Consider the following 27,492-nt stretch of genomic DNA (forward strand, 5'->3'; position numbering starts at 1 on the left):
GTATTTATTTATTTATTGTCATTGTCAAGAACAATGAAATTGCATTTGGGGCTTCCATACAACCCAAAAAAAAAGAAGAAAATAATAAATACCCCTTAAAACCCAAGTGTACATATTTAACCCAGTGTGACTCCAATGCAATAAGACAATCCTTAGCAATAATGTTCGTAGAAATTCAGACAAAGACCTGAGAAACATGACAAAATACAACAATGCAACCCATTCAATATTATTGTACTGTGAGATATGATATCAGATATGATAGTTATCTATTTAAGAAAGAGGGGGGGGGGGGGGGGGCAGGAGGGGGAAGAGAATAAAGATATGATGCACCAATGCAGACCAGTTCATTGCTATTAAGAAGTTGGATATGGTTATTGTCCGTGAGAGGGGGGCAGAGAGTTCAGGAGCCTCACAGCCTGTGGATACAGGCTGTTGGCCAGTCTGGATGTTCTGGCCTGTATAGACCTGTACCTTCTCCCTGAGGGCAGCAGATGGAAAAGGTGGCGCGCAGGGTGATGTTGGTCCCGCAGGATACTGTGCACCCTCCCTGTGTATACTTTGAATACACAGGGAACGTAAAACAAACTGGAGGCTGGCTTGACTGCAAGTCTCGAATTGGAGGCTGGCTTGACACAAGTATGCCCTTCATGATGCAACGGTCCCCGCCTGCACGAGGAGTGCCCTGCCTTTCCCACTTTTACGGAAACGTCCCGATTACTCACTCGATAGTCGTCTCATCCAACACTCCCGTCACAGGGATGCCGTAGAAGCGCTGCATGGCGGCCACGGCAGACTGCATGGCCTTCTCCTGCCGCAGGTCTGATGTCCGAACGTCGTGAGGCAGCAGGTAGCCGTAGTTCTTCAGCCACGTCTGAGAGAAACACGGACAGAAGAGGTCGGTTACACAGGACTAACCTGCTAGACAGTAGAGCCACAACAGACTTACTGTAGATCCTTCTTAATTCCCAATTATAGAAACATATTAAACATACATCATAGACTTCTCTAGAGTCCATATGCACAATAGAAAGCTGTGGTAGTGTCCATGGTGCTGAACCGCAGGCCAAATGTAACCAGGTCGTGTAACTTAAAGACTAAGGTGTGCTAGTTATTTTGTCATGTTGGTTGCCTTAGACACACACGTTTATAAAATAATTGCAGACAGCTGAATGTGACATTTCTTTGAGTTTCATGATGTCAGCGCAGCACCGCCCGCAGCACCGCCCCTCCCCACCTTCCCACCAATAAGCTGACAGCTGCCATTTGGATTCAAATCCACGCTCCTTGCAGGGTCTCACAGGTCTCCCTCTGACCTGCTGAGGAAACCTTTGATCATAACAATATAACCCTTCAAATATTACAAAACAGGCTGTGCTTACAGCCCCAGAGAACAATCGCACATTAAAGTTTCCCTCAGTGTTCAAGTAATTCAACAATAACTCCTGCACATCAGCAGGTTTGCAGCAACATGCAGCTGCCAATAGCTGGTTCAGTTTTTACATCAAGTTTCAGGTTCCTGTGGCCTCAAAACACCACAATTTATTGGAACAATAGTTCAAAACGCAGAAAAAAGGTGTAACGAGTAGGCGGACAAAAAAGATTCAGGGTGAGTGAAAAGAAGACATTGAACATGTCGGAGAGAAACTGGGGAGCCAGTTCCTCCGAATCCCAGAAAATCGAATTCACACCGATCCAAAATCGATGCTGAATCCACAGTTTTCCTCGGATGAGTCTTATTACGTCGTATTTTTCATTTAGCAGCCGCCTGTCTCTTTAATGTGACATAACACAATCTCACAAGCCTCCGGAGGGAGAGCGAGGAAAGGCAGAGAGGAAGGCGGGTAAATGAAGAGGAGAGAAGAAGAAAAGATGGAAAAATAAAAAGGAGGCTGTTGAAAGAGCGAACAGCAGCACGGAGAGATAAGAGGCAGAAGGTTTCAGAGGGAGAGGACACGAGAGGCGGGTGAGGTAATGAGGGGGGAGGCTGAGCTGTTCTCTACAGTAGGTCATTAATAATTCAGAGCGAGGCAGCCTCTCCCAGCAAGTCCGGGCCCAGAAAAGCGAACGCCGGCCCGACCACAGCTTTCCAACACCGAGGGCATTTATGGAAGCCCGTTTCCCCCAGCGAAGACGCGTCGAGCAGGAAAACACGACTAAGATGATGTTACATTAAAGTCAGTCAAGATAAAACCTGAGTGTGAAAAACACGACGTTTGACCAACGTTAACTTAAGATTATTGAACCACTCATGAGACAGATTAGGGAACATTTTTCCATAAAAGGGAGAATCGTGAGATTTCAGTTCAATTATTTTATTTATATAGCATCAAATCATAACACATACCACATGATGCTTAAATTACAATATTTGCAATTAAACAAAGCACGTGAGGTCATTGTTTAAGCCAATAAGTCAACACAATGAATTATTAGGTGACGCTGAAGAGATTAAAACCACAAGATTTCGAGGAAAGAGTCAGAAATATGATAGAATAAGTGAAACTGATGTGGCAAAGATAAAGATTTAAATCACTATAAACATAATAAACAGAAGTAGAGATAAAAAAAAATCTAAATTTGTAAACATAATTTTAAATAATGGTTTTATTTATCAAATAACATTTTAAAGAGTTAAAATAGTGCAGCTAGTTTAACATATCCTGAAAGCACAGATGCTCTTCCATATTTCTAGTCTGAACAGAGGAAACACGAGTCAGCATGAGCGTGTCTTTCTTGTATTATAATCAATCATTTTACTGGACAGCTAATTGCTGTTGATGCTCACATGTGTTTAGATTTGAGATGCAGGGTTTCTGATGTGAGAGCTGGGGCCCGTTCTTCGTACGTCGCTTACTACATCCAAGATCAAATGACACATCCAAGATCAAATCATCGCGCTAACCGTGAGCTCGCTAATCCGGCTCCCCGAACACACCTGCTGTTGACGATTAGTACAGCTGGACGCAGGAATGTGACATCACTGGGTGTCGTAAAAGGGGCTACGCATCGATAGTAGAAACATTGATCGGCAACCCGCTGATTGGTCGGCGAAAATGTCGAAGGAGCGCGCTCGGTATTTTTCGGCAGCAGAGCAAGAACTCCTGAGTGAGGGATTTCAGGAGTTTCAGAGTTTAATTAAAACGCAAGAGAACACTGCAAAGGCTGCAAAAGCAAGGAGAGAGGGCTGGCAGAAAGTTGCTGACAAATCAAACTCGTAGGTAATTTAATAATACTAATAATAATGGATTGGGTTTATATAGCGCTTTCCAAGGCACCCAAAGCGCTGTACGATACCACTATTCATTCACTCCCACATTCACACACTGGTGGAGGCAGCTACGGTTGTAGCCAGGCTGCCATATCGCGCCATCGGCCCCTCTGGCCAACACCAGTAGGCGGTAGGGTAGATCTATCATATGACACTATATTGTCCAATATCATATGGCATTATATTATATTATAATATGTTATATTATATCCCCTTTCACATTAGAGCCACAACAGGACCCACAAGAACATGGGAACAAGTAAAAGTGGAATACAGGAGTATTCTACAGAATGGTAATATTTATCTCTTAGATTGCTTTGCGTCTCTTGGCAAGGTAATACTGGCCTGTAATACTCTGTTAGTTTGTTCATAACAGCAACCAAGAAAAGGGCAGAGGAAAAAAAGACAGGTGGTGGTCCTGCACCCCCTCGTCAACAAGTTGGTTAAGTGAATAATACCCTCACGGGAATATCGATATCTCTCTATGAGCACACTGTCGCGCTGAGCTAAAGGATCCTGTCTGTCCCGCAATATACGCTGAATTCTGAGGACTCTCCATATCAATCTTGCACCTTCCGCAATGGGTTGCTCGCGTAAACGGACAGGACATGGCTGCGACAGGCTTCCCAAATCCACCTTCGCTTTTATAGCCGTGGTCTCTCATCTTGATTACACGAAGTAATTTACAATTACTACTCTGAAATATGAATTACATCTGTAATAATCACATACATGTAATAGAATGTTAATAGTTCATTTCCCTTTTTTAGGAAATGACCTGTATGTATCTGTGTGACATCAATAAAAGGATAAAGTGCTGCATTATCTTTAGTTACATTGATGTTATTTATTTATGGTGAAACAGTGGAAAAATATCGCTGTTGCTTTCGTATAAATGAAGCGGACATACCTGCGTGGCCGCGATCTAATCCTGTTTACATAAAGTAAACCTGCTCCCGAGCAGGTTTACGCTTACGGCTCTGTTGCTATGACAGCAAGTCCCGGATGAGCTTCGGGGAACCGAACGATCCAGGATCACGCGAAATCGTCAACAATCTAATCCAGCTAACCTACTTAGCGAGGTACGAAGAACGGGCCCCTGGTCTGTAACTCCGCTGTTTAGCTAACTTATTTAGACTCTGTGCCGATCTGCTTTTAATCCAAAGTGTAAATGTAGACACAAAGTGCCACATGGTCCATGAGCTGAGAGGAAACTGACTGCTTACAATCCAATTAAAAGCTCCCCTGCAATAAATCTGTGGCGATGACAACTTCCACTGCAACAAAACATCTAAATCTGATTCATGTGATTTCATCCTGTCCCATCTGCTCAGGCAATAAAAAACAGAAACATATCTGAGCTCCGGGCAACAAACACAAACTCTCTTACAGCATCTGGCAGGCCTACGTTTCACTGTGAGAAGGAAACGAGTCAGTAAGGAGCAGCGTGCACGCCAAACTCTGCAATTACAGACACAACGAGAACAACGAGCCCGTTCGGTTTGTGAGGACCGGGAAATATTTCCAGGCCTCTGAAACAAACGTGAGCCCTAAAGCTGTGATTCACTCGTCGTACATCTCTTTGAAGGCTGGTCACCTGTAGGAGCTCCAAGCTCTGGTTGCCTAGGTGACCTAATTGATTTATTACCAGGTCAAATGTCAATCAACATATGCATTTATTTGTAGCCGCTTCAGTCGCTCGTATGGAAGTTGAGAAATGCTTAGCTTGAATCCCGCTCGGTTCACCCTCGTCGTTATTTCACAGTCGTGGGTAGCTGCAGGTCAGGAGGTGCAGCAGGTCGTCTACTAACGGTAAGGTTGGTGGTTCGATCCCTGGTTGCTGTGCGTGCCAAAGATACTGAGGTCTAAGTTTCTCTCTGATGGTTCCATCAGAGTGTTTGATGTTAGACTGAAAGCACTCAGGCGCAGAAAAAAGCGAACGAGTCATGTTGTAAAAAAGCCCTTTGAGAGCTCAAGTAGAGCCGGTGCGTTTATTTTCTGTTCCAGTGTTTGCATCGCTCAAAGACAAATGTGAAGCAAAGTTTTCCTTTGGTTAAGATATTAAAGAAAATCTCTAAACCATCAGCAGCTACTAGAAGCGGAGGATAAAGTAATTCTTTTTGCTGAGCATGAAAGCAAAGCTTACCCTCATTTACGGTCACAAACTGAGGGTTAGACTGCGGCACCCACGAGCTGGACCTGGATAAGCCACAGGATGACCTGATGGATGAGATCAGCCTATCCACGACACACGGTTAGTCACTAATATGTCATCCATTGCAGGAGCAGCTGGAAACAGGGTCAGTACATCCAGAATTAACCAGCCGCTAGAGGAAGAACAAAATAAAGGAGGAAAATGAGTGAAATTATATTCCTTAGAGGTGTTTCCTGAAATATGTTACTGTTATTTGAGCCCAGCTGTCAGCTGTACTCCTCTTCTTAGTTAGCGTATTGTCTGTCTTGTCTTAATGTTGGTTTAAAATGGAGCACTGTAACAAAAAATAATTTCCCCCAGGGATCAATAAAGTATTCTGATTCTGATTCTGATTCTGATTCTTTTCTCCCCTTGGTGCTTTTCTAAAAACATGCCAGTAACACAAGGCCATCCTTTGCTTCGAATGGAAATAACAGTCTGCTCGGGTCCAAGTGGCAAAAAGCAAAAGTCCATGTGCCCTGCAATGTGTTGTCACTGAGCAGAGCTGCCTGCCTACACGTTTTAACTGCAGTGCATGCGACCGTGCATGAGCCATCCGGGCAGAGATGAAAAAAGTAAATGGTCTGTATTTATATAGCGCTTTACTCGTCCCTAAGGACCCCAAAGCGCTTTACACAACCAGTCACCCACCCATTCACACACTGGTGATGGCAGCTACATTGTAGCCACAGCCACCCTGGGGCGCACTGACAGAGGCGAGGCTGCCGGACACTGGCGCCACCGGGCCCTCTGACCACCACCAGTAGGCAACGGGTGAAGTGTCTCGCCCAAGGACACAACGACCGAGACTGTCGGAGCTGGGGCTCGAACCGGCAACCTTCCAATTACAAGGCGAACTCCCAACTCTTGAGCCACGATCGCCCCAACAACAACAGCAACTGATGGTGTGCAGCTGTGCGCAGCTGTCCTCGTCCACATCAATGAGCGTGAGTCAGGCCTCAGACACACCTGATTCAGATCTCAACGCCTCTTTGAAGTTGTCCTCCGAGCGCCTCGCTACGATCGTTTTAAATCCACACGCACTGAAATACTGAACTTTCTGCTTCTGTGAGGCCTCTGAGGACCCCGTACTGCACCGGTCACCGTGTCTGTGAGTCCTCATACATGTGCATCCATGTGGTTGTGTACGTCTGTGTGTGTTCAGAGCTTTGATGGAAGTGTAGTAATTGTTGTATTATAGCAGCTGGTGAATTATTTAATTCAAACTGCTTCCTCTGAGCTGGCAGCTGCTGGGTGAGCGCACACACACACACACACACACACACACACACACACACACACGTTTTCATCACTTCAGAGGACGTTACATTCACTTACATTTATTTTCTGAACACTTAAACTGACCATAACTTTAAACACGTCCCCATTTTAAAACAATGATTCATGACTTAAAGATTTTCTTTGTCTCTGAACTGAAACCGAGTCAAATTGACAGCCCATGCGTCCTTCTGCTTTACGAGGTCTCGTTCTGACATGATACCCTCTCTGGGCTTTTATCCAGCCCACAGATGGACCGAGTGCCACCCGGTGTTTTCACTGAAGAGCTCAGAGTTGCAGCTTTTGTTCAGAGCCATCATTTCCTGTTGAATCCAGAAACTACCAGATAACTGGTGCAGGGTGTTAGCTTTCACAGTCTGAAAGGACAAACCTCTCTACCTCAGACCAGAGTGATGCTAGAACAACAGTACAACAGGTAAAGTAATCATCTTTGTAGAAAGAAATAATCCCTTAAATAAAAGCTCCGTCAGCTGGAGGCAGGACAGCGTCCGGGCCGACTTCTGTCACACAGCTGTCAACCAACGACCACGCCGCGGACAGCAAAGCCTCCTGTAAGCCTTCAAATCTAATTAATGGGCCAATAATGTCCCACAGGACGAGCGGCACACATATTAGAGAGCCTGAATTTATCAATGGAGGCCATAATTGCTTGCTGAAGAAATGACAGGCTTAGTATTTCTACTAAGATGGTGCTTTCTGAATGGAAGTGAATAGAACTTCAGCGGGAGGCGTTCTGAAGCCACAATCGAGTGACCGTTACGTGTATAATTCACTTTAAGCTGCTTCCATACTTCTTTGAACTGCGGACTGATCAAAAACACTTTTAGCGTCTCTGAAACTCACAAGAAAAGTTCAAGAGTTCAAATCTCACTGTCTGTTCTTCACATGTGGCAGGAAAAGTGGAAGGTGAGGCTGACAGGTGGATTAGTGTAGGCGGAGCCTCCTATTTCCCATGTATCATTCTACAGTCCTCAACTTTGGTCACGAGATCTGGGAATGAGCGGAAGAGCGAGTAGATGCAAACAGCCGAAATGAGTTTTCTCCAGGAGCTCGGAGCAGAGTGGAGAGGAACCCTCCGAGGTAGCTCGGGTATCTGATCGGGACGCCTTCCTTCGGAGACTCTTTGGGCATGTCCAATTCAGAGAAGTTAGGACCCAGCACTCATTGGGGATCTGGCCTGGGAGCTAATCGGGATCCTTCAGGAGGCACTGGGAAGTATTCTTGCTTTGCCAACTGCCACTAAGACTTCACTTTGGTAACTGGAAGAACCTGGATGGATCTTCTGTCACTGGTTGCACTTATCCAAGAACACGTGTGTTATTATATCATGGATATTAAATGAGATTAAAACAAATGAAGCACATGTGAGTGAACGGGAAAAGGGAGAGGACGATGATCCGCTGTGAAGAGTCTAAGTTGGGAAAGCGAAACTACAACGAAACCACCTCTGTGCTTCATGTATGCGCCTCACACAGCGGGACTGCAGCGGCATAAATCACCTCCAGCACTGAGCCCTCCACACGTGAACATGTTTAATTCATATTCTTATCTGACTGGGACAAATGCTCTCTCGCAGCAGGCGAGCGGTGATTCATTAGACGTTGTGGGAGTTTCCGACGCCACGGCGGCACGCCTTTTAGTAAATGAACAAAATACTCGGACCGTTATCCAGAGAGAAGGACTGAGGCAGGCAGCGGCACATTTCCAGCCTCAACGCTGCTTATGCTTAAAAGAAAAAGGCAAAGATTTATGATTTATGGCCTTCAAGGGTTGATTCTGGTAACAGAGAGACGTTCCTACTGCTCAACAATCAGGGTCTGAAATATCAGATACTAGAACTCTCAGTAACTTTACGTCTACTGAAGGGAATAAATGAGACGTGTTTCAGACATGTCTGTCTGCTGTCGGCTGCCCTCACTGTCAGGTGTGGAGAGGCAGTTTAAACCATGGGAGATGCCCACTGGCCTGATATCTGTGGACAATCCATGCAGAAGGAAACACCTGACAACAAGTTACACCTGTCACAGTCTTTTCATCGAGGGAGGCCGAGCCAGAAGGCAGCAGAGACAGAATAGAATAGAATAGAATAGAATAGAATAGAATAGCCTTTATTGTCATTGTACAGAGTACAACGAAATTGGAGTGCCACTCCCTTGGTGCAAGTTTCAATAATAAATATAAATGTAAAATATAAAAAGTACAAAAAAAACAATCGTAAGTACTCAAACAATAGTATGTACAATATATACAGGATAGCAGCATTAATATAATGACAGTATGAATAGCAGCATAATATAATGACAGTGACGGTATGGAATAGGTTCAATTGTTTTTGTGCTTATTTACTACGGTGATAGCTCTGGGAAAGAAGCTATCCCTGAATCTGTTTGTCCTGGTTTTATGTGACCTGTACCGTCGGCCTGACGGTAATAGTTCAAACAGTTGGTTGCTGGGGTGAGAGTGGTCCTTGATGATATTGCCAGCTCTGCTGAGGTACCGAGAGTTTGCAGTGACCTCCAGGCTGGGCAGAGAGCAGCCAGTGATCTTCTGGGCTGTGTTGATGACCCTCTGCAGTACTTTCCTGTCTGCAGCTGAGCACCCTGCATACCATGTTGTTATGCCGTACGTTAGGATGCTCTCTATGGTGGCTCTGTAAAATGTCACCAGCAGCCTCTCCTCCAGGTTGTTCCTCCTGAGCACTCTCAGAAAGTGGAGACGCTGCTGGGCCTTTTTAACCACCGCTGTAGTATTTGCTGTAGTATGTAGACAGAAACGTGACCCTGTGCTAAATGCTGATATGTGCAAATCATTTTAATATCAGACACCAGAACTGGGAAATCTTTCTTTTGGAGAAATAGCGGTTCATTTTGAATTTGAAGTTAATCGGTTTGGACGTGTGCACAGAAGAGACGGTGGATTTACTGGGCAAATGGAGCTGACAGGCAGGATGACCACAGAGGATGCTGGGATAGGGTGAGATGGAGGCAGATGATTCGCTGAGGATAGTCTGAGTTTCCTCTGTGGGACATTATGACAATTAACTCGTTTAAAGGCCAACATTATCTTTATCTTTTTAACAGCTGTAGTGCCAGTTATTGGAGCATTTCAAGTTGCTGTATCAATACAACCGTTATATCACAAGTTTTAATAACATGTATGCATTAAGTCCATAGTAACTAGATAAACTGGAAAAAAGTGCAATAAACTACAAAAACCTGAAAATCATTTGGTTTCTACACATAGTTACAGAAATTTCAGAGGTTTATCCCTCAAAACTGTAAACACAAAAATTGCACAAAATAGTTTCCAACCACAGGAAATCTGTCTTCATAGTTTAACACTAATTTTTATAAACTGTGGGAAAAATGAAAATAAATGCTATTGTGCACAATTTGCAAAAAAACAGCATCAAAATAAACTATTTCCAACAGTGCAGTCTACCCGGCACGGATAACCTCCGTTAATGCTGAGATCAGGGCGTTCTGGAGATGCTGCATTCAGACGACGTCTCTTTGAGCCATAACCACATTCTGCAGGGATACAGCGGACCTGCCACCCACTGAAAAGCTGTTCACTGTTCATGCTTTTGTCAGTTTTTGAGTAAATGCAGGTGACATTTAAGGGAAGGAAGAAAAATAGGAAAAAGGAGAGAACGAAGGAAGGAAAGTAAGATGAAGCTACTGGAGCATAAAATAACAAAGCCATAAATATGAGCGCAAATAAAAACCACGAGGGTAACACAATAACAACAAGAGAAGTGCTTTAATTTCAATATTTTAATGGTGCTAAATCATATTGTACTTGCATGAAGGCTGCAAGTGAGCGCTGCATGCTGATGATTCAGGCCTCACTGAGGCAGCAGCCCGTTTTAATGCTGCTGCTGCTGCTGCTTGTGGGGGGCGGCTGATTCTGAACCTGAGCTTCAGAAACCCCCCGCAGGCCGCTGAAGATGACAGAGAACAAAATACAAATCAAAACAAAATGAAGCGTGAACTCTAATTTCTGCAGCCATTATTCAGGGGTCAATAGTCACTTTGAGCTGAGTCACCCTCTGCTCGGCTCGCTGATGAGAAGGTGTAGCCTACAGTAAAGTGTCTGGCTTACAGAAGGTGACTCATCTTTCACTCTGACATTAAATTATGAAAAACGAAGAAGGAGGCTGCCGGCTAAAGGATTACTGCTTTGAAATGTATGTATACAAAGCACACAGCTCTACAGCAGAGACACCGGGATTCACATCCAGGCTCCTGTCAACGAGACGCAACATGAGCACTTCCACTGAGCTTTGATTAAACACGGTGTTTAGATGAACATTAGACAGCATGATCAGATATTTTAGCAGAAGAAATCACGTTTTCATACCATTTTTAGCAGAAAATCGTGACTGTTCTCTGAGATATTCAGAGGAGGATGCGAGGGCAGATATCAGGATGCCAAAACTCGTCTTCAGTTGGCTCAAAAATGCCACATTTTTATTTTCATGTCTCCACAACATTGACTAAGAAAATTAAGCCAAAAACTGCAGTTCCTCTAATGTCCACTGGAGGCTCCAGCAGCGAGTCAGTCCCACGTTAAAACATCCACCTTTACAGCAGAAATAAACGAAACGTCTGGAAAGCGTTTCTGCTCTGAAACATTTTAATGCAAATATCTGATGATTAGGGATGGGTACCGGTTCTGTCATAAACTGTAGTAACCAGACCGAAAAGCAGCGCACATTTCGGTGCTTTATTTCGGTGCTTTTTTTTTTCCTGAGCTGTGATACACTTTAGATTCTAGCCAATCATTTTACCTTTCCGAGGATAGTAGGCGGGTCCAGGTACGTGCGTTCTTTTAGAGCAGAGCTACAGATTAAAAATGTCCAAGGCGAAGCGGTCAAAAGTCTGGCTGTACTTCACAGCAAAAGATGCAAACTCAGCAGCAACAAGTGCTTTAAGCTGATACTGTGATACTGTCAAAGGAGGTAACACCTCGAATCCGATGAAACACCTGGCGACGCATAGTGTTTTTTTTAAAGCCGAGAAATGCGCCGTATTTGATAGCTTGCTGCGAGACCTCACACCGGGCACATCTACTGTGCGTGTGGTGCCTGTTATTGGACCCAGAGCAACATCCCCCAAAAACCCGAAGAGGAGAGTCCTGGCCCCTAGCCCTGCCAGTGTAGCAGAAATGATGAGGATGATGATGCAGCAGCAGCCGTTCTTCTCTGCGTGAGTAGCTTAATGTTGTTCGTGTGTAATTTACGTTGAGTAGGCTAACCACGTTATTACATTAATGCATGTAAGGTGAACTAGCAAACACCGTCATAGCTACATGCGGCTGTCCTCTTGTTTGATGGCAGATACTCCCTTCACCCTGGCCAAAAAGGCTAAAATGACCAAAGAAAAAGTGGAAAACAGTTAAACATGAGAGGTTTAGGACAAAGTTTGTGTTTTTTCCATTGTTTAAGCTTCCAGCCAAGAGTGATGCCATATATGCCCCATAGCTGCAGAAAAGGCTAACATTGTTATCTTTTTACAAAAAAACAGCTGAACATGAGAGGTTTTTGGACCCATTTTGTGTTCTCCATTCTTTAAGCACCGGTTTGAGCACCGTTTAAGCACCGGCACCGTTTCAAAAGTACCGGTTTGGCACCGGTATCGGATAAAACCTAAACGATACCCATCCCTACTGATGATACAACAGACCGTCTGGACGTTTTCGTAATCCTTTACCTGCTGCACTAAATTGTAGCTGCCAAATTCATACGTCTAATTAAACAAATAAAAAAAATGAAAAAGCCAACATGAGGTTTAAAAAAATACCAATAACAATGACAAACATCCAGCTTTTAAATACAGTTTATGGGAGGAACTCGACGAACTCATAAAACAACAGTTGGGCCGGACAAACCCCGCTCCTCAGTTATGACCATGGATATAACTCTTTTTTTAAATATAAATTAATCTGTCTATTTGTTTATCAGTGGAGGACTGTGCAACATCTTTGTGTGACATCTTTCTCAAAAAAGCAAGAAATTATCTCATTTCTAAGGGTGGAGGTTTTTCTTTACTTACAGTTTATGCTTCAAAAATGACCATGAACTCATCTTCATCAGCTGTTTGTATCAAGCTCTCCTTTTAGCTGTAATAATGATAATAATAATGAACGACAGTATCATGGTGAAAAGGAGCCAACCAAGCTGTTTATGCCCAACTCTAATCAAATACAGATGAATCTGTTCAGGCCCGCTGATGTACAGCGGCTTGCAAAAGTATTCGACCCCCTCGAACTTTCCCACATTTTGTCACATTACAGCCACAAACATGAATCAATTTTATTGGAATTCCACGTGAAAGAAAGTGGTGCACACGTGAGAAGTGGATCGAAAATCATACATGATTCCAAATATTTTTTACAAATAAATAACTGCAAAGTGGGGTGTGCGCAATTATTCAGCCCCCTGAGTCAATACTTTGTAGAACCAGCTTTTGCTGCAATTACAGCTGCCAGTCTTCTAGGGTCTGTCTGGATCCATCTTTAACTCCAAACACGGATCGATCTGCCTGGAAAGAGGAAGAAAATACTTTCTTTGACCTTTAATGAAACTCCATTAGGGCCCCATGTTTGGGTCAGGGTTCTCATGCAGACCACTTTAGTCACAGTGAGCTCCTTAACGCTAAAGACAGGTAATGAAAAGATCGGCTAATGTAAGCATGAGACGCAGCCAAAGCGAAGGCACAGCTGCATTAATGCGCTGTTAATGCAAGATTAGAATAAGATATTAGAGGAGGCTTCACTCTTTAATGTGCTGTTTGTTTTACGGCCCGGAACGAGAACCGGGACAGATCGTAATTTCTCAACGGCACTTCAAACCGCAGCCTCATAATCATTAAAGTGTTTGCCTGAAACCTCGACAGATTCACTCTGCAGCCACACACAACAAAGAAAAACTACAAAATGAGACATCTTGGTGGAAGCAAGTCTTCAGATATTTTTGTCTTTATGAACATTTCTTCTGATTGATTCGTTGATTAACTGACTAACAGCTGATATGTGCCCACGCCGGCCCTGCAGGAACACTAAAGCCACTTAAAATGTGCTGTGGGCACTGATATTTCTTCCTCCTGGTTTGTAACAGCCTGTCTGTTTGCATCTGTGTCCACCTGTCTGCCCGTCCACCTGATTGGCTGCGTCCCTGTCCGTCTCGGAGCCTGATTGGCCGTCTCTCCCCGAAGCCTCAACCTGTGCGTCAGCCTGCCAGTGTGTCTCCTCCGTCTGTCTGCTGCGATAAAAATAGACCTCGTCTCCCCCGGCTAAACTATTTACCGTCGCAGCTTGAGTGCAATGGGTGCAACCCGCCAGGCGCTTCCCCCGTCCGAACACCGTGCACGGCCTGATAAGCGGGTGTTTAGCATGCTGCATATTTTCTCTAATATTAGTTTGTGAAAAGGACCAGCGTGTTTTACTTGTTCTGATGATCACCAGGAGAAGCCGACGATTATTAATCTGCCATTTTCTTCATACATTTTACTTTGTGCATAGTCTGGCAGAGAGCTCAGATTCATCTCAGTTCTTCCGTCAAATCTTTCCCTGCACTAAACATCCTGAAAAAACAGTCTCTGCAACTCTGAAAGTCTCTGTGTGGTCAACAGCAGACATGCATTATGCCCATATCGTGGTGTAAACCAATCAGAGATAGTCAAGGGCGGAGCCTCTCAGATGCCCACGCCCACGGTAAGATGTTCAGATATTAAGATGTTCAGTTCGAAGCCTTTGAGGCACTTTTAATTTTGACTTTCTTTTTATTTGATACATCTCGTAATATTTTAAGTTTAAGTTTCAGCTCAGTGAAGCACAAGAACATGTTCAGTACTGTATTTTCCGCACTATAAGGCTCACTTAAAATCCTTTAATTTCCTCAAAAGTGCGCCTTATGTATGAATTCTGGTTGTGCTTACTGACCTCAAACTGATGTCATGTGCTACACGGCGCTCAGAAATCTGTCAAAACATTTTAGCTCGACTTTGCTAAGCTACGAAGCCGCACCGCTTGATGGATTGTTGGAGCATTACGGAGCCTCGCGGAGTGATACGTACTGTGATTCAACGTAATATTATATTATGTGTGTATAAGGACCACAAAATGGCTCCTGTTCGGAGACATGCTTACCTATGCTATCTCATCTGACTGTTTTGTTTCGCTTAATGTGCCTTATGGTCCGAAAAATACGGTAACTTATGGACAGCTATTAAATGAAGGCTGAAAATTTTGGGTGCACCTAACGCTGGTGCAGCCGTGACAAAAGGTTAGTCGAGAGGCCTGTAATATTAGGAGAAAGCTGCTCTTTCTAGTTTGCATTTGTACTCGGTGGTCAGGAATATCACACTGACGTTCATATAGGTTTTTCATATTGCAGCTTTAATCTCTCTGAAGCTATTCACTTAATCTGGACTGTTTTAAAGACTGTTGTGTTCTCTGTGTATGAGAAGCTGTAAGTAAAATATATCACACATGTGGTCTCCACAGGCCTCAGAGTCCACTGTGAGAGATCACACACATATTCCACTCTACAGAGTTCACATTCACGGAGCCACAGGACCTGATATTAACCCTAAAACATCTGAAAAGCAGATGTTTTAGCATTTTAGTTCTAAAATGCCCCTAAAAAAATAAATCATTATTTTTTTGATGCTATGGGAAATTTTCCATAATTCCTATTAAGACTTGGAGCTTTCTCATAGAACTGTTTTAAAGTGGTTCCCCATGGTGCCATCACATACCGGCTGGCACCGTGCACTGGTTCAGTATCAGTGATGCACATAATGGAAGGAAGTGAGTCTGTCTGAACTATGGCAGAGAGACGATAGCGTCAGTTTGCACTAAAGCATGAGGTCCAGTGCTTCCCTTTTCACTGTAGCATGAAAATGAAAGCACCAAAATATTCAGGGATGATGTTTGATCAGAAATGTCAGGAAAGGGAAGTGAATCCTTTTGGACTCACCTTCTGCTGTTTTTACAAACACCACGCTCAGTAATATGATTCCACAGCACAATTTATGAGTCAAAACAGAGCGCGGTGCCGTGCGGTGAGTGATTAATGAATGAAATCAGCGCTCGCTGTCCCAGAGAGCTAATGTCTGCTGCTGCAATTTGATATTTGTGCAGAAAATGAAAAGTCGGCATTGTGTCTTGTCAGAAAGGATTCCCTCGGAGAACAAAGATCGGAGTGAAGAGGAAGAATTTGAGATGTTTGGTAATGAAATTTATTCCCATCATTTCTGCACTCTGCCTCTTCAGCCTGATTAGACGAGCGAGACGCAGCAGGAGACGATCCAGAGACAAATCCCTGATGCGATCAGATTCATCATGTGGTACAAAGTCAGGGCTTTCACCCTGGAAACTGTAAAAACCGACTGAGTCGAGAAACAAACAAGAGGACATCATTTCCACCCAGGATGAGGACGATGCGTCTCCCTCACTAACTGTTCAACCATCAGGAACCAGACTGACTCAAATAATTCACGTTAGTGACATAAAAAAAGTCTTCAGATAGAATCAAACTACAATGAGACACAAAATGATGATAGAGAGGCTCCAAACAACAGATTTAAAACTACAAAGACTCAACATGTCAGCACAGAAACCCAAAAACACAACAGGCACCTCACGCGGTAACAAAAAGGCTCAAAATGCCAACAAAGCCTCAACCAGCCACAAAAAACTGCTTTCAGCTACTCTGTTATCCACAGGAAGTCAGCCCACGTTTGATTTAGCAGATTATTTTTACATCAGTCCCAGTTCTTCATGGAAATGTGTCAACCACTACAGTTTGTAGCAACAACGGAGACGCTCAAACTGCCAACTAAAGGAATCAAAGTGACAAGAAACAAGCTTGAAATGAAACAGGAAACCCCCAAAACATGACCACACTCAAAATCCAACAGTCTCAGAAACAAAGAGACAGCAACGTGATTCAAAGATACGGCAACAAAGACTCAAAAATAACAACAACAGACAAGAGAACAACGAAAGAACAAAGACAAGAAAAACAACAACATCAAAGACTCAAACAGCAACAAACGCTTGAAATAAAAACAGACATCAAAGAAATTCTGAACACCGAAAACTACAACAAAGAAATCCAAAATTACAGGAACAAAGACTTAAAATGGCAACGCAGAGACACAGAAACACAACAAAGACACTTAAAACTACAACCAACAACACAATAACAACAAGAACGACAAAAAACAAAAACAGATTTAAAACAGCAACAATAAAGGATTCAAATAAACAACTGAAATTTAGAAAGATGAGGGCAACGAGGCCGAAGATGATCAAAAAGAAATTCCAAACAGCTTCTCCTAATATTTCGGAAGCTCGGGGGTCGGTCTGATTGTGGCTTCTCATCCGTCAGCTGAATATGAGTGCTGTGGCTTGAAGGGGGCACCTGAAGAGATTGTAAAAGCCTGAACGGGGGCTTTATTTTTGGCTTCCTGGCACCAGCTCCAACCGTTGGTGCCGTGCAGCCTCGATGGAAGCTTTGATTTGATGCGACTTGATAGAAAAATAAATAAATATGGAACGAAGCTTTCTCTTGTGTGCAGAGACTTACAGATTACTCACATCCTGTTGTTCTCTATGTTTCAGTGTTTGAAGTTGACAGTATTCACTTATGTTCATCACCAGGTTTGCTCGTTTATCTGCTTCCTCAGAAAACCAGCACACGCCGTACTCCTGTACCTCTCCCACCCCCTGATGGACCATCAAAAGCCAGATTACAATCAAATTAGCAGAATTAAAGGTATATTTTATATTCTGTGCTTGTTTTCCTCTCCTGACACCTACACTGGCACCTTCATTACAGAAATCCTGGTTCCATTTTCCACTTGATAAAATGCCCGGATTTGTTGAAAACACACAAATCTATCACTCAACTTTGATTAGGGACACACTTCCCTGCAGGACGCGCGTCTCTTTCCAAGCCTCTCTCTAAAACATATTGCAGTAACATTCGGTCAGTTCCAAGCAGCCTCTGGGGCTCAAAAATGGAGCCAACGCTGTGCCGCCCAAAACTGCAGTTCCTCTAATGTCCACTTGAGGCTGGCTGCAGCAGTGAGTCAGACCCAATGTTAAAATGCCTGAAATTTACAGGAGAAATAAACATGTTTTGGTCTTTGTAGCTAATTTCCCCTTCATACAACATCTCAGGTGGCAAAGCGGGATTTCATTCACCCAATTTAAACTTTATTGAGGCTGAAAGATGCCGGCATGACCGCAGAGAGAGGCAGGTGTGCTGACAAAGATGGCCGTAGCTGTTAGCGGTCTGCTAGCTAACTGGAGACCCTGAACTGGACCGTTTGTGCTGTTGGAGCCTTTGTAATTAAATGATCTGACCTATAATGTGGCTGCTGTGCAGTAAATTTTAAAGCACGTCCACAAAGTCTGACCTCCAGTTTTGGCGAAATTCTAGGATTTTAATTATCTGTTGCTTAGAGGTGATTAAAAGGTGTGTGTGTACTTGTGTACTCCACCCTCCAAATACTGTCACTTCAAGCTTCAGAAAACCAGCATGAAAGATCTGCAGGTCTGCTCTGTCTGCAGGACACGCTGACGTCTTTTAGGGAGTCGGGACTGAGGACACTTTACGACACAGCGACGGCCTCTGCAGGCTTCTATGTGGTTGTTTGATTAATAGACTAGTAATGAGTGCCAGCTCTGTCCTGGCCAGGCCCCTAGACTCCACAGAGGAGGTTGGTGAGTGGACGATGTCAGCCGAGCTAATGTCCTTTATGGACAACACCTCTCACCCCTGACTGTGGAGGCCTGATGTCTTAACTTTGAGCCGTGAAGCTTCATTCTGTGACGTTTGTTCATCAGATCAGCCTGAAGAAGCTGCTGCTTCATGTTTCAGTAACAGCGTCTGTGCTCACAGGGACGGGCAAACTAAATTCCCCTTCTTCCCACACACCACGAACAGAAATCAGACGACATGAATAAACGGACCTTGAGGCCAAAAATCAAATTAAACTGAAGATGATCATCTTCATGCATTAAACGCGTGAAGAGAAATCCGTGACTGAGCCAAAAGCGCTGTCAGTGGTTTAATCCAACACCCTGCAGGGCAGCTCAGAGAGAACAATGCAAACTGTTGTCGGATCTGTCGATCACTCAGTGACGGACTCGGTGAGCTGAAGAACTTCAGGAGAAAGCCAACTCGAAGGAGAGCGTGAGCACAAGCTTCAGAAATGCTGACTCTGAGCTGTACTGATAGAAAGCAGGACTAACACAGCAGAGGTCAAAGGTTAAACTCCCACGGGGCCAATCCGAGCTTCAGGTGTATGCAGTGGGTTTGCTGGCGAGTGTGCTCAGACTCACAAATGCCAAACTTTCACAAACTGAAAATAACAGCACTTCTTCAGGCACGATGCATTCTGGGAGGTTCCCCCTGTGGGACCTGAGAGGTTTTCTTTCCACTCAGCCGTCTCCCGGCTCAGCTCACAGCTGGATCGATTTGTTGATAAAGACTTCCATAACTAACATTCATGTGAAAGGTCAAAGTTTTAGATAATCAGATCAGTGCATGCACAAGAATCCCCGTGAGTCTGAAGCTCAGATTCTCACAGTTACTGTGGGGCGGGTCCTACAAAAGGCCACGCCCCATGGTAACTGTGAGGCGTGGATTTATTTGGATGTTCCTGAGCACTGATTGGCAGTTATCATGGCTTCCTGTCCAAATATGGTCATTTTCGGACAAAATGTTCAAAGTGTGACTTTGAAATGAGTCCAGACACAAATGTGCGACATCACGTTAAAAATGAGGAAACAAATTTAGTGCTGAAAACAGGTCAGTGTTACCAACATTTTTTTTTTTGCTTGATTTTGTTGTTTTCTCATATTTGTCCTATTTTTAGTCATGTAAATATTGCCACTTTTTTGCCCTCACAGAAAAACAGGTCTGGTTTTATGTGCCTCTGCGTTTACATGTAAACACACTGTGATCAGCACCATCCACAGTGAGCAGGCTACAGACGCTCCAGCACAAAAACAAGGGTCATAAATTGTCAGATGTTCCAGAGCCGGCAGCTTTTCACAGGTTTGTGAATGTTCAGGAAATGTTTGTTTACATCTCACAGTAAATAATTACTCCTCCATCACACCAATTGCAGCACACATGGACTCACACGCTGCACTTCAACGTGACGTCTAACGTAGAAAACACTCGTGTTTATGTAATATGAAACCCTTTTGAGGAACGCCCAGGTGGGACTGATGGGCTCACAGCTATGACCTCATGTCTGTGGTTTCATATAACGCTCACACGCCGTCCACGTACACGGCGACACACGTGCCGGACGATCAGAGCGTGCAGGATGTAGCGTAGCTGCTCGCCTTTGTCAGACAGAGAGGAGGGAGACGCAGAGCTGGGAGATGTTAAACAACAGCTTTCCTACATCGCCACCTTCTCCAGTCCAGGGCTGGTGTTGCTCCTCTTCCTGTGCTTCCTGTCTGCCTCTTACTGCTCCTCTGTGTGATCTTGGATCCGCTTCCTTTGAAGGGTAGCTCCTCATGTGGCTTCTCTTTTTTTTACATCCTTTGTTCTCCTTTGACTTCACCGGAGCCTTTCTCTGTTTCTCTGAGAGTTTAGTCTGAGCGCGCTCCCTCAGTCTTTGTCTTGTTTCCAATTTATTTGCAGAGTTCGGATCCTTTGCACCACCTTTGGACATCCCGCCTCGCACCCACAGCACCTTCTGTTTACTGCAAGACTTCAGAAAATAAAGTATTTGATTTTGTAACTGTTGTTCTGCCCCCTTTGGTGTCTGGATCATCACCTCATTGCAAAACCAACAAAAGAAAAACACCACAGGAAATACACAGCAGGCTCCAGATACACGGGATATATCTGACTGATCCTAACATCAGCAATCAGGCTAAGTGGTCACATGAAGCTGGTTATCAACTTAATAAATCCACCCGGTGCTTATTAATCTAACTAAGAGACAGAATATAACCAATTACTAAAATGCACAGGTCCACTTAGATAATCAGAAGTGTAATATTAGAAAAGCAGCAACAGACACGATAATAAGCACTGTTTGAATGTTCGCGTCAAGTGCTTTGGTCACATAATTACAAATGTATATTCATATGTTTGGACGTACATGGAGTGAGTCTTAGCTGTGCAGCATAAGTCTCTGTGCAGATGTGGCCCTGTAATGTGGGCGAACACCAAAAACACAGGGGTAACCCTGGAGGTACCTCTCCCCGCTGCACAGTGAAGACCTCTGCAGCAGCTGCGCAACAACAGCAAAACACACACGAGTACATCTGAGAAACGTTTCGTGGAAATGCGGCCAGCAGCCGTTCAGATGCATCCGCCTCGATGGATCGACTTCCCTAGAGCTGCGAGCGTGAGCGAAAATCCAGCATCAGTCAGGGTGTGAATCAAAGCTGTGGAAACGGAGGAGACTCGTGAGTCAACGGGAGCAGAAGCTTTACCTCCACAACATCCTCAATAATTTAAAAAGCCCTTCAGGTGCGCAGCTATACCGGTGATGCTCCTGTCAGGCCATCCCGGCCACATCCAACTGGAAGACGGGACGGGGGAGCCATCAGCAACCATCGGCAGATTTATCGTTTTGAGGCGTCATTTCTGGTAAAATGTTTGTTGTTGTTTGAAAAGGCCGAGCTCCTCTGAGGTGCTTTTAATCAGAAGATTTACAGATGAGAAAGATATGACGAGAGGAACGGGAACGAAACTTCATTTTTCTTTTGACTGAAGCTTCAAACTTTATAAGCGTATTTTTAAGCAGCTGAGCTTTTATTAAGCGTTGTTTACAGATTGCATGAATAAGAAACAAGGCTCTCAAACTTCAAAGCAACTTAAAATATACCAACATAAAAATGTGATTTTGGTGTCTGACAGGCCTCAGGTGTATCCATCCATTCACTGCCTAAAGCTGCTCTCACGAGGATTATTACCCATTTATTTATTGTTGTAGTTATCATGTATATTCTGACGGCATCATTTTATGCTTCTGATGCATGCTGGTGCTCACATGACAATAAAACATGTGATCCCGCTGATGTTTGAGGAACAGGCCATCATAAAAAGTAATCGTTTATTACATGATGAAAGACACAGCGCTGAACTGAGATCAGATTTAATAAAGTATCTGCAGCCATGCATTATTAGATGAAGTGGCTACTGTGTTTATGTGAGAGTGAATTATTTTACACCAAATGTTATAAAGAATTAAAGGTTCGTAGAACTAAAGTGAAACAGGTCCAAAGCAGCTCAGAGGTCATTTGCATGAAAATTTAAATTTAATCCAAGCGCCCGCTTTAAAAAATAAAAACCGATGAAAGACTGAAGCTGCTCATGTCCACTCGATAAAAAGTTAATGCACAACCTGCAGGGAATGGCTGAGAATGTAAAAGGGTTCAGGGCGGCTGTTCAACAGGGTCCATGGAGCTCACGCTCATTTTAAACGTGCACTCCGCCGAGTCACATGTTCAACTATACAAGCTGCTGTTCTCCTCCTGCCTCGATGAGCAAAGCTGTTCTCGTTCTGCAGCTACCGTCTTTTATGTTTTCCCCAAATAAGGCACTTCTTAAAATGTGTTCCTCGGTCTTCAGATTGTAGATCAGGTCGGTGTGAGGGGCGGATCGCTGGGTTGTGGGGATGAACGGTCGGCTTCTCTGGTATTTTTATGCGATTTGATTTTTGCACTTCGGTTGGATCAATCGGATCAAAGCGTACGTTGCTAATCCAGTTTATAACGCAAGATCCAAAACGTCTAACAGCAAAGATGTGACCGCATCACTTCAGCATCGTTTCAGCATGCAGCGAAGGCTCGATGTCAGCAGTGCCGTCTCAGGATTGATGGACAGATGGATGAACAGATTTATCAACAGATCAATGGAGATTTTATGGATGGATGAAGCAGAAGGGAAGAGGAGGTCTGAGTGATGGACAACGGGATGTGGGAAGTACTTCTGCTTTGTTCAAACTGCTGTCAGCTTCCAAATGCTAGTCTTCTGAGCTCTGTTCAGACGCACCATAATCAGATAACAGGCTTACAGCCCTGCGCGTCACGCCTGTGTTTTCGCTTTATTTTTGAAAGTTCACAGTAAAAATTCCTGACAAACAGATCAGTTAGTTTACGATAGCGATGCACATTGCAGAGGTACACCACACTGAAAAAAAGGGACTGGCCATCTCTTGGATTTATGTAAGCATCTTGCATGTATTTAACACAATTGCATCATGTTTTAAAGTTAAATGTAACTATATAGTGTAAAAACTACATGATATGCAGAAAGGGTGTATTAAATTGTTCATATCATGTTCAGGTGAAGTAAGTTAATAAGATAGCAACGTTAAATCTCGTGAAACCACGCGTGATTTCATCTCGCGGGCTTTGGATCGTGGTTTAAAAAAGGCATCCATCTCAGTCAAGTCGAGCAGCCAACTCTACGTTTTTGGTATGTCTTGATTTTTTGAATCAATTTTTACCATATTTCAGCCAAATGTAGTTAAACGTCTAGAGTGTCGCCATGTAACATGCTAAAAAAGAGCCGTTAGCTTATTTGCTGTTTTATCTGTTGTCAAAGAATTGGCGCTTTTTCATTTGAATTTGTCTTTGGCACAAGAGCCGTAATATCACATTAAACCTAATTATGAGGCACTCATAACATAATTTGGTTTTCTGTGTGAATAGATTTGTCAACTGACTCTTCAGTTACATTGTGTATTTACTGCACCGTGGTGTTAGTGAGATTTTGGACATTGAACAGCTTTAGCTAATATCATCAGCGGCATTATGCTAGCTTACATCCCTACCCCTCCTGCCCTCACCTGCTGTCCTTTTGTTTTTGTTTTTGTTTTTTTTGCTGCACATTGAGAGATGACCTCTATTCTGCATTTCACCAGGAGTCAGCTGATGGATTGTGGGTTCAAGGTGTTATGGTAAGAAAGTATATTCTATTTTCGTTTCTGTAACTTAATTATAATAGGTTTTTTATAATTATTAGGTGCATGCATACTCACCCTATTAATACAACTGAGAGATCCAAAATCTGCCATAGGTTTATCTTATACCTGTATGTATTGCCAGAAAGGTGATTACTGGACTCGCATTAATGCACACTTGAACTAAAATGAGGTTGTAACTTGTGGGTTCTTGGGTTGCAAATCAGAAACAAACATCTTTGGATTTTTTTTAATCCCATAAGATCTGGAAACACAGTTTTTATTCAACAAAACATTACTGATTAACCAAGCACAGTGCCTGCTGTTATTTCAAAATAATTTTATGTTATTTCAGATAAAATGCAGCATTCCAGTGCATCCCAACCATGCATACAGTCAAGGTTTCTGACGGAGCTGAGTTTTTCTCTGACAGTCTGCTGAAAGTGTTTGCAAAGTGATCGGGGGAACAGGGCACAAAGCTAAAGGATGTAGCTGCCATGATGACAGTAAGAACTTTAAAATTCTTTAACTACAAAGTGTATATGTATTGCATTAGGTCAGTAAAAGATTTTTATGCTACATCCATTGAAACAGTCAACTATTACCTGTGAGTACCGATTCCACTAAAAGGATGCCATAATTTTCGTCATGCATTTACTGGCCCACTGAGAAAAAATTATCTTTTTTTAAAAATAAATGTTCTGGAAACTATATATCCATAAAGTTGATGTCAAACAGGAATTTTTGATATTGCTTTGTAGATGCTGGTGTTGCATGTTGACTGGTTTAAAAAGTCAAGAGTTTTTGTCTGGGATCATTTTCTTCTGTGCTACTGAAAAGTTCACAAATCTCTGTTTTCTTTGTTATAATAGTCAAGGATGACATTAATGCTCGGAGTCCCTCATCAAAGTGCTCCGCATCTGTGTGAAAGACAATTGCAACATCTTGGTGCAGGAGTTCATGGTGAGTGTTTTATGAGTAGATTGTGGCTTTGCAACATTTAAAAATGCATTTAGTTATCCACTTGATCCTCATTGGACTGGTTAGGACCAGTAGTCCTCTTTAATAATTTGAAGTTCACATGAGGCCTGGTAGTGAACTCGGCCGCCGGCCCTTGAGGCCCCACCCCTGTATTAGGGGTCACATCAGTGTGAAAAAACTTTAAATTTGTCATTCTAGTGAACAAAGGAAAATCCCACCAATATTTACATTAGCTTTTGTTTGAAAAAAATGACCAACTGACCAACAGCTAACCAAATTGTGGGGCTGAAAGTCTAAATTCTAACATCTTCTGAGTGACATAACCTGGATTTCTGATGGGCCGGTGTCTTTCTAACAAAAACTAATGTAAAGCATTTGAAATTATTATGTTTTTCACCCTCTCTTAGAAACTCTGTTAGACCATGAATGGCAGCATGGCAGGCCACTCTTTGGCTATAGCTATTTACTATGTTGCTTGCATTGGTTTAAATTACTCTAACATTAGAACTGGTAGATTCAAAAGAGATGAGTTTAAAAAGGAATCTTAAAGAAATGTTTTGTGTTTAACCAGGACTTGACTGAGGCCACTGCACAGATTGAGAAAACCACAATGAACATCTGTCTCCAGAGATGCACCAGGCAATGACTTTTCTGATGTTGTTCTTCAAGATCTGGATAACGTGACCTTTGCAGTAGCCATGCTGTTTGGACCTTTTTTATTCCTTCAACATGAGTTACCCATCACAACTCTGCTACACTTTTGAGGTGATTCAATGGGTGGTAATGGAGTTGGATGCAACTCAGCTCTCAAGGAAAGCTCACAACTAAGACAAAACTGCTCCTGCAATGAAAGCTCACTGTTATGCATGTGAGGTGACCAGCTCTAGGTGAGAGGACATTTAAATCTCACACTTGTTCTGCTGCATTTTTGAAGCTCAATTCCAGAAACGGATCGCAGGGTTCATTTTTATATACTCTGCAACTGCCATGAGGACGAGCCGTTTTTTGTTCTTGTTTGTTTTTCCTTTTGCTCTGTACAAGTTCTGTTTGTCTGTTTGGCAGCATTTTTAAATTTGTCTTTGTATTTTTTCTTTCTTTTACTAGTGAAGAGATGTAGCGTGAACAGTTATACAGTCTAAATATCCCATATGGGTCGTGTGAAATGGTATTTTCAGTTTCATTCAGTTGAAGTAAAGAACGTTGAATATTTCTAAGTGTGCTGTTTTGAACCAAGATGTCACAGTATGATCAGTGCTGTAATTTTTGACAGTCACTGTATCAATGTTATTTTTGCATCTCTTGAATAAAGGTTTTGACCTGCAAGTGCTAATTTCTTTAGTTATTGGGGTAAAATGGGTAATGTTAATAGGAAGGTGTTTGCCAATTCAGTAACCTAATTTAATGTTAATGGAAACTAACATTACCTCAAATTGTTTAGTTATAATTGTTGTTTAACTGAATCTTGATGTCAGAGGCCTTAAATAGAATGTTTTGTATTGTTCTTTCCCAACATTTTTCAAAAGAAAGAGTCTAATTTCTTTACTGTGATTGATTCCAGAGAACACGGAAGAACTGACATTATTTAACTGTTGATTTATATAGATTCAGTGGAGGAGTAATGTCAGTTTAATTCTTTACCTACTGTCAATGCAGTGAAATTAGACATTTTGTTTTGAAAGGTTACTGGTGGATGCCAGCAACCATCTTGGAAGAGAACAATACAATCTGTTATAAGGCCTCCATTTGAAAATTGTGTATTTGATACTAGAATATAATAGCAAAATGTAATTTGAAGATAACATGTAGTATTTAAGTGACCAAGTAGTATTGGGTAAAAGTTATTGAATCGTGTTGGGATAACGTGAGAAAATTGTGAAGGATTAAAATATTCCAAGAGCTCAAATTACTTCATCAAAACATGTTTAAGTCACATTTTATCAACACAAATTGCACAGGTTTATTGAACATGAATAAATTGTGTTAATTTAACTCAATTGTTTAAGTTGCTGCCGAAGCAAAACATCTGTGTGCAACAAATGTCCACCATTGAATTAAGTAAATCCAACAACATATTTTTTTCAGTGCAGGATGATGCGCCCAGCTGCAGGCGCAGAGCGTAATTAAGTTCACATCCTGGTGTGAAATGGTTTCCTCTTCCTGCGCTGCCACACTGATCAAGCGTAATCCTTCGGCGGCGCACCCGGGGAACTCGCGGAGAGGCAAGATGCTCTTACTCGCCGCACGCACGGATTCATTTATAATTAGAACGGCACTCACATTTCTGTCCTGCTCAGCATCTCCAGCGCGCTGCAGGACTCTCATCTAAAGCTGCAGCCTAATGATGCAAGAAAACACAGTGCTGTGGTATTAACAGCCATCTAACAGCCTCTTGACTGCTGTATGTCTTACACAATGGCTTTCCATTAAAGTCCTGCTGGTGTTTTGCTGTTTACGCTTGTGATTACATCACGACACCAGCTTTACTGGATGCTGAAACAATTACTCGATTTAATCAATTAGCCACCTGACTGAGAATTAATCGGCCTCTGTGCTGGGAATCGTGTCTGAAAAACCTCTGTAATATTGTTAGGCCCCTTTGTGTGCAACTTGATTTTATAAACCTTCATTAAAAAGTTCATAAGATGCTAAAAAAACAGAATATTAAAAGATCTGAATGTGCAGCATCTTCAATCTCTGAGTTAATACTTTCAATCATAAAGCAGCTGCACAGGTCAGAGGCAACCTGTCGCCACAACATCATGGTGCGACTCAGACCGACTGCAATCACT

The 27,492-nt window shown here is 42.9% G+C and overlaps 1 protein-coding gene and 1 long non-coding RNA gene across 3 annotated transcripts in view; one reads left to right on the forward strand and one right to left on the reverse strand.

The window, feature by feature from the left end:
* The window catches only part of mmp24 (matrix metallopeptidase 24), an 80,277-nt gene that overhangs the window by 46,242 nt on the left and 6,543 nt on the right, over positions 1 to 27,492 (reverse strand). The window contains exon 2 of the mRNA XM_085457806.1: positions 726 to 874. Within this exon, the coding sequence (XP_085313932.1) occupies positions 726 to 874 (149 nt within the window). The remainder of the gene's footprint in view (positions 1 to 725; positions 875 to 27,492) is intronic.
* Positions 23,242 to 26,208, forward strand: LOC146710389 (uncharacterized). 2 transcript variants are annotated; one of them, XR_014920603.1, is made up of 4 exons: positions 23,242 to 23,719; positions 24,078 to 24,228; positions 24,595 to 24,685; positions 25,275 to 26,208. It is a non-coding gene; the product is annotated as an uncharacterized LOC146710389 (long non-coding RNA). The 2 variants fall into 2 exon arrangements; XR_014920604.1 differs by having other exon boundaries at positions 24,600 to 24,685.

This window comes from Copadichromis virginalis, linkage group LG5 (assembly GCF_057382275.1).
Source record: "Copadichromis virginalis isolate Kocher_CV1m ecotype Utaka linkage group LG5, C_Virginalis_male_GT1.1, whole genome shotgun sequence".
Lineage (NCBI taxonomy): Eukaryota > Metazoa > Chordata > Actinopteri > Cichliformes > Cichlidae > Copadichromis > Copadichromis virginalis.